At 40.5% G+C, this 8657-nt stretch overlaps 1 protein-coding gene across 1 annotated transcript; it reads left to right on the top strand.

Annotated features, from left to right (window-relative positions):
- Positions 1-1274: 1274 nt before the first annotated feature.
- Positions 1275-3475, top strand: LOC146313911 (ankyrin repeat domain-containing protein 9). Its single transcript, XM_084738095.1, has 2 exons — positions 1275-1754; positions 2637-3475. The coding sequence occupies exons 1-2, from the start codon at positions 1392-1394 to the stop codon at positions 3159-3161; spliced, it is 888 nt and encodes a 295-aa protein (XP_084594221.1). The 5' UTR covers positions 1275-1391; the 3' UTR covers positions 3162-3475.
- The last annotated feature ends 5182 nt before the right edge of the window (positions 3476-8657 follow it).

Raw genomic sequence — 8657 nt, 5'->3', positions numbered from 1 at the left:
GATGACTGATAAAGTTGAAGCAGAGAACCCCCTACTGTTACATGATCCTCTGTTCTTTTATCTGCCTTTTAAAGCACTTTGCAACTATTCATTTGAGAAGTAATGTATTATTATTATCAGCCACAAAATATATATGTGTTAACAGATTAAAACTTCATTGCATAACATGCATACACTGTGTGGCAATCGCCGGTGATCGATTCTGAGCAGGCCTGGCTCACCTCAAACGCCCCTAATGTCAGATGCAGTACGCAGAAAATACTAGGATGTCCTACTGCAGGCACTCGCATTTTGAAGTATGCAAGCCAGCATGTTTTTCTGCCTATTCTGACCCAATCCTTTGTGGTGGGCGTGTGAGCAACATGGTCAAAGCTCAAGGCACCATCTTATGAGGAAGTAGTACGTCTCAGTTGTATGCATACTGCATGAAACGGTACATTTTAAGGGCAGCTGCAATATGTACTAAAAGTAAAAAGAAAAAGTACGTGATGTGGAATACAGGGCCAGATTTGCAAGAAGGTAAGGTGAATAGGTCAACAAACAAAACACTTCTCCTCTAGTTTAACATACACAGCATACAACAGTTTCTGTCAGTATTTCTTTTGTTTGGCCTCATTTTGTTGGCCTCACCTTGTTATTTTGCCTCCTGGGTGTCCTGCACTTTTGCTTTGTCTTTCAAACTCTGTTTCTTAAAGGCTCTACATAAATAAAGTTATTATTTTTTACTATTATTATTATTTTTATTATCAGCATATTATGCCAAACAGTGGTTATGACAGTGTCATGACAGTCTTGCACACCCTTTTAGATAAAGTGTTACCTAAAAAGTCACATTTTTAATCTCACAATTTCGTATTTTTGTTTCATGACTTAAAGGGGCTTCCATGATCTGTCATATGCTACCCCTGTGTATATTTTCTTCCTGTCTTTTTTCCCTCCTTTTCTTTTCCGTTTTCTTTATTTCTTTTCTTTTTTTATCGAAATATCTTCCTATGTATGTTTAAAGATATTTGTAAAGTGTTCTAAACATAATAAAGTAAAATAAAAAACACTATCAACTGTTCAGATATTTTGATCCCGATTGTCAATAAAGTTTCCTGAGACTATTTCAAGTATGCGTGCTGGGCGCATGCGCACTAGCTGTATACTGCAGAGAGGAGTCCCGCAGCTGTCAGTGGAGGGATGTGACTGTGACACTGTACAGATGACTGTGCACACTGAGCTGCAGCTGCTGTCTCTATTCAGTATTTTGTCGCTAAACAGGTAGAATGTGTGTGTGGACGTCCTCAGCTCTCATAGTAATGTCTCCGGAGCGGTGAAGGACTCTGAAGGTCTAAGCCCGCTGAGGACACACTTACGTTAAGTACGCTCCCCCGCTCTGTTTTGTCGCCATGGCCTCTTTAACCGTCAGTTCTGGGGCTCGGAGCTTCGACAGACACCGCAAGTCCTTCTCGCTGCTCTTCTACCGGGCCGTGAGGGACCTGAAGCCGGTCTGGATGCTGGAGGACATGCGGACCATGGAGACCTTCTACCAGGAGGAGGAGGTCGGTCAGAGGATTTACAGCCCGTCGGAGGCGCTGCTCTACGCGATAGTCCACGACCACCAGGCGTACGCCCAGTACCTGCTGAGCCGCTACACCGAGCAGGCGTTAGCGAAGCCCGGGGAGCGTTTCTGCTGCTGCCCGTCCTCCGCCCCGCACCTGGCCATGGCTGTCCGCTACGACCGCCGATACATCCTCGGCCTCATCCTACAGGCACGGTTTGGCTAGTAATAGATTACATGTAATCAGATTACAAAGAATGTTATAGAATATTTAATTAAGACGTTGACATTTAGAAAAAAAAGACATTAACATTTTTATTTTATAGAAAATACTACATTCATAAATGCAACCACACATGCAGCAGCTCAAAATACAACTCAGACTGTATATCATGGACTGAAGAATAATAAAGTAATTCAACAGAAATTGGTAAAGACTTAAGATATCATGATAAGATAAGATACGATATACTTTACTCTCCCGAAGGAAATACATACAGTACATACAGTATCTGCTGTAAAGTCCATACATACTTATAATACATACACAGAACTGTCACTGCTACTAAATATAGATTATAGATTTTGAAATAAAAAGTATAAAATAAGTAATCAACCCCGATTACATGTGCAAAAATGTGTAATTAGATTATAGTTCCATTGTCAAGGATTATTTGATTACATTTTTGATCTTCAGAACATCATTAATGCCACAGGAAATTGGGGATTATTTCTTTAAAATATAGGCATTTTAAAATTTACTTATGAAACTAATGATAATTTATGTTAACTTGTGAAAAATTCATCTGAAATGCTCCACTTGTGGTGGACCTGACAGGAGAAAAAATAATACCAAGAAAAAATACATTTTATTTGCATTGAAAATGTTTTGAGATATTTGTGTTTTTTTTAGTGTGACGTGGAATATTTTCAACATTTGAATGTTTGAAAAAATCCAAAAGTATTCAGATTATTTTACATTTTTATAATCCAATGCATTACATCATTGATTACAAAATTTGCCATGTGATTGGTGTTATAGTTTTCTGTCCTGACTACATTTCAAGGTAATCTGACCCCACCCTGCTTACAGGAGACTCACCGGGTCCCCAGCACGCCCCCCTACACGGAGCGATCCAGCTGTTTCCACATGGAGGATGGCAGGACCCCTCTACATCTGGCCTGCGAGCTCCTGCGACCAGAGGCCGTCCTCATGCTGCTGGGGAACGGAGCGTCCCCGCTCGCCCTGGACCACAACGGCCTGACCCCGCTGGACGTGGTCCTGGAGAAGCTCGGGGACTCGAAGCAGGCATCAGGCCACCTGGAGAGGAGGCAGTGTCTGGACAACCTGCTCCTCTTCATGCCCAAGGTTCACTTTAAACTGAAGGCGGCTCTGGACAAGGAGTCAGAGTCCTGGAGCCAGCTGCTGGGAGAGGACACCTACAGGTACCTCGCGGGGAGGAGGCCAGCCCCGCTGCTCCTCATCGCTATGCAGACTATCCTGAAGCAGCTGAGCCCCGCCAGCTTCCCGGACAGCCTGCACGAGCTGCCTATCCCCACCTCCCTCAAACCGGCCGGTCTGCCCGTGAGCCAAAGGGACAGACAGAAGCTGGCATAGCAACAGTATGGCATGATGCATGAAAAACTGTTCTAATTTAGCATGTGTGTGTGCGTGTGTGTGTGCCTGATAAAGCGGTAACACTTCATTATAGGGCTGAACAAATAAACACTAACAGTCAGGGAACAGATGAATGAATCTTATCTAAAGATGTGACTTTATCCCACTGTTTGCTCTCTGATTGAATCAACCAGGAGCTGGAGGTTGATTGGACAGTAGAGGACAGCAGCAGTGTGATGACTAGGGAATAAACAGCCATAATATTTAACTTTATACACTAATTCAGGCATTAAAGGAGAAATATGTAACACTGACAGCACTGGTCGAACGTGCAAGCAGCTTATTTCGACTGATGCTTCCGTTTATTGTTAGGTGGCTACCTCTCGTGGGCGTAATCAGTACGACAGCAGACATATAAGGAGCGAAAAATCAGAATATGAGGTGGAGTGGATGGATGGCTCAAACAGACAGAGGTATTTCACCCAGAAGATGAAAAGTAAACACAGAGTTATAAAAAGTTTTGAGGAGCTTAAGTTTTGCGCAAGTGATGCCACTAGTCAAGTAACCACTTTTTCTAAACCTACCATAGTAACTTAAGCTTAACTTCCTTAAGGCCTTTTTACATAGAGAACAGACAGTACTGCCTCTATTAGAGTTGGGTGATATGTTTAAAATTTTCCGGACGACCATCATCAGGCTATCAATGGGTGTTTGGCGATATCTTCATCCCCCTTCCCGTCCTCCTGCTGGGAGATGTGTGCAAGCGGTGAATTCACCACACACGTTCACTATGTCCAATAAACAAAATAAACTTAGGAAGCGTCTAGAAATATTGTCACACTCATTTTCCTTTTTAAGTGGAATAAATACAGTCGTAAATCCAACATATTCAAGCTCCTCTTACCGAACTAAGATGAGCTTAATTGGCTCATTTAAGTCACTTAATTCAAACTGGACAGAAAAACATGGCAAACTCAGCAGAACCATCTTTGTTAGTCTGCCCACTCTTTCAACATACACCAACTCTGGTTAGGTCGAATTGGTCGAGTGCAAAGAGTCTGACTCTGTTATATGTTATGTATTTCTCCTTTAATACTGAGTTTATTTGTCTAACCTCATTCTAAAGTGTTACTTACTAATACTACTGTATTTAAGCCGCTGTATCATATCAGAGGAGTAGACCAATACTGATGAACTGTGTTACTGTTGTTTTTAATTTATTTGGGTTGTATTTAACTAATGTATTAAGAAAGTGATCTCATAGATCATTTGAAAACAGTCAGGTGACTTGAAGACTCTGCAGGTTATTTTTAAACAAATAAGAATGCAAGTGATGATCTAATTTTTGTCTTTATGACTCCATGACTGCCATGAACCTGTTTGTTGATTTATGGTGGTTCTCATCACACAATAAATGACTAAAGATGGAAGAAACCAACCCTGAAGACGTAGTGTTCAGTATGAAATGACTTTGGAGTTTGACCAAGAAAATGTCTTAAAGGGATAGTTCAGGCTTTTTGAACACGTTCTCATCCCAGCTTGCCAAATGCCGACATCTAAGCCACGGCCCTCTGCCTCTCATGCATGAGTTAACCTTTATCAGATGTTTGAGACACTGCCAGAAAGCCTTTTTAAATTGAAGAACTAATAAAACAAAACCATGGGATTTAATTTAAGTGATGTTCTTCACTTATCTGGTCTAGTTTAACAGGTGTTATGTTGTATTTGGAAACCTGTCACCTTAACACCAGAACCAATCTTTTATCTGGTCACTGGTACGATCAGTCTGGTGTGCTGATCAGAGTTGTGATTAAAGGTTTGGGTGGACAGATTTCAAACTGGGCTGTGGCATTCTTAAATTTGGGAAAGGTTGGTTTAGAAGATTTTATTTGAAATGTGCAGTCCGTCCTCCTAATAACTTCATCATAACTTCTTGAAAGTTTCCAGGAAGGAACTGTAAGTAATGTGACACGTAGCATTTCTGCAACAGTACTTAAAGTTACTTTAGTTTATTACATTAAATTGTATTATATGTTGAATTATACTTACCTGTAGACAAAGGCCAGATTAACCTACAAGGGGAGAATGAGCCATTGGCCCCATGTGACCCCCCCACCCCCCACCCCCAATTTCTCCGGCTCTGTCTATATTGTGTATGTGGGTGATTCTCACAGTCACAAAGTAACGTCAAAAACATGATCAACCTAATCTGACACATTTTTAAACTCCAGACTAAAATATAATGTGGATTTTTATTTATTTATTTACTTATTTTGACTAAAGTTACACAAGAAAACAAATGAATTGGTGAATAAGGTACATAGAAGTTAGTTAATGAATAAGCCCTAATCAAATTTTATAGAGTTGCTAATAATTAGTTAATGAAAAAAAACGTGAGGAATGATTTTGGAATGAGTTGATTATTGATGAGTTGTTCATAATTCCTCATGGAGGACTATATAGTAGAAAATGACTAGTGACTAGAGAACAGACTGGGAGATCCTGTATTCATCAATCAGTACGAAAGTTAATGATTAGAGTTCATGAATATCTGAAGTGATCGCTTTCTTTATGAATGGTTCCTGATTAATCCTGAACCGGCTGGTGTAGAGCACAAACTACTCATTAATAACTAATTATTTAAACATTACTTTCTCTTTTCGTGTCGTTCCTTATTACCTCATGATTATTTACACTTTTTGTGTCCCTTTGAGTAAAGTGATACATATTACTGAGTACTTACTGAGTAGTTCCTCATTACCTAATGATTAGTTATGGTTTTTTTTGTGTCCTAAAGTAAAGTGACACATATTCCTGAGAAGCTACTGAGTAGTTCCTGATCATTTGATGATTACTTACTCTTTTTGTGCCCTAAAGCACGTGTCAAACTCAAGGCCAATTCAATTATATAGGGACCGCGAGATAATTTCATGTGTCTATGGCCACTCATACTACAAGTCCCACAGTGCACTGCGTCAGCTGCCGCGCAACTCCAGAAATAAATCAGCTCGCAGTCGCGAAGACGCGAATTTCTGTCAAACGACAATGTAAACAGGTTTGTCTGTTTAGACAACTGACTCAGTGCAAAGAAACACAAGTATATGAGGAGGGAGATGAACTGCAGCTCCACCTGAAACCAGGTAAAAATAAAAATAAGAGAGAGAGAGAGAGGGAGAGGGAGAGAGAGAGAGAGAGGGAGAGAGAATATGGACAGATGTGTCGACTTGATATAAAAAACTTTTTATGATCATGAATCATAATATTAATGTACACTTCTGTGGTGCGTGATTTTTTTTTTTACTCCAAGTCTGATTTGTGTACTTTTAAATACTTAATTGCAGCATTATTGTAAGTGATGATGAAGAGTCCAGACTCCGTCTCTCCTCTTCATCTCCTCAGTGTGTGTCAGTGTGCAGTTTAACCTTTTCCTAAAATACTGCTGGTTCTGTGGTGTTACATTTTAAATCTGAAGCCTTCAGTTCGCCATAGAAGCTACAGTTGACTTTTCTATTGAAGTTCTCAGTGTGTTTTGGTCTTAATGTTAAATTGAGCAGGTCAATATGTTCATCTGTACCTGATGGACTGATGGGTTTGTAATATTATTATATTAGCATATTTTTATGTCAAATGCAGTGCCATTGAGGGTTTGCATGATTAAAGTGTGTGATATCTTGTGTCCAGACAAAAAGCAAGCATTTTCAAATGTAACCCCCACCTGGATATGTGAGCTTAAATATTCTGAGCTGAAATATTCTCGTTTTCCTTTGTTATTGTTGAAGAAAAAAAATATATTTTAAATCTTATTTATTTTATTGAGGAAAAAGTTGTTGCAGCCTGGCTGTTCAAATTCATATTTCTGAATAAAACATAGTCAGTTTTAGACTGTTTAATAAATGTTAATCCTGTTTGGCCCGCGACTTAGACTGTTTTAAATTTTGGCCCCTTCTGTGATTGAGTTTGACACATGGTCAGCAACAAGACTCAGGCAGGCTGCGGTGTCTAAGCGATGCTCAGTTGGTACTAAGGGGCCCAAAGTGTGCCAAGAAAATATCCCCCACACCATCACACCACCAGCAGCCTGAACCATTGATACAAGGCAGGATGGATCCATGCTTTCATGTTGTTTACACCAAATTCTGACCCTACCATCTGAATGTCACAACAGAAATCGAGACTCATTAGACCAGGCAGCATTTTTTCAATCCTCTACTGTCCAATTATGGTGATCCTGTGTGAACTGTAGCCTCACTTTCCTGTTCTTAGCTGACAGGAGTGGCACCCGCTGGGGTCTTCTGCTGCTGTAGTCTGCTTCAAGGTTTGACGTGTTGTGCGTTCAGAGATGGTCTTCTGCATACCGTGGTTGTAACGAGTTGTTATTTGAGTTACTGTTCCCTTTCTGTCATCTCGAATCAGTCTGGCGCCCTCTGACCTCTGACATCAACAAGGTATTTTCTCCCAGAGAACTGCAGCTCACTGGATATGTTCTCTTTTTTGGACCATTCTCTGTAAACTCTAGAGATGGTTGTGCGTTAAAATGCCAGTAGATCAGCAGTTTCTGAAATACTCAGACCAGCCCATCTGGCACTAACAACCATGCCACATTCAAAGTCACTTAAATCATCTTTCTTCCCCATTCTGATGCTCGGTTTGAACTTCAGCAGGTCTTCTTGACCATGTCTACATGCATTGAGTTACTGACATGTGATTGGCTGATTAGATACTTGCTTCAATGAGCAGTTGAACAGGTGTACATAATAAAGGTGCCATACTACATGTTTCGGAGGCACCTGTCACTTCAGGCCCTGTTGTTCCTGAGGACACCAAATTTATCAGTTTATGAAGGATTTATTTCACCTTATAGAGTAGACAAAGTCCATAGTTAGAGGTTTCAGTTGTTTAGCTAAGGATCTTAGAAACAGTTTGAAAAAGGTCAAGCGCAAAAACACTTGGCAGGTGATTGGATGAACCATCTGTCTATCATGTCTAACACAGGCTAACTTCAACCACTTGCTCTTCTTTCAGTGAAGAAATACTCACGAGCTGTGATATAACTGATGCTATCACAGTATCTACTACTTTGAAAGTGCTCAAGGGACATGGAGGAGATTTCCACCTCATGACCGCAAAGATCTGCTGGGATTATAAACTGATAACATGTCTGAAATGTCCTGTGGAGCCAGAAGAGCAAGTGTTTTGCAAACACAAAGGAGGATTTTGACTTGTATTCTTAATAAAACAGGTAGCCAGTGAAGCTTTCTGAGCGTTGGCATTACGTGTTTGATTGTTGTTTTACTAGTTCAGGGGTCTGCAACCTGAGGCTCTTACTTAGCTTTGATGATACTGGATCAATGGTTTGTTATGCCCCTATTCCAGGAGTCTGCAACCTGAGGCTCCAGAGCCACATACGGCTCTTCAGCTCACCTCCAGTGGCTCCCTGTGACTTTGGCAAAAAATGATGTGGAAATGAATAATATTATATTTTTAAAATATTTTTCA

Source organism: Lutjanus erythropterus, chromosome 15, assembly GCF_056507025.1.
Source record: "Lutjanus erythropterus isolate fLutEry1 chromosome 15, fLutEry1.hap2, whole genome shotgun sequence".
Classification (NCBI taxonomy): Eukaryota; Metazoa; Chordata; class Actinopteri; order Lutjaniformes; family Lutjanidae; genus Lutjanus; species Lutjanus erythropterus.
The sequence above is the reverse complement of the archived record's forward strand: the minus strand, read 5'-3'. Positions and strand labels throughout refer to the sequence as shown.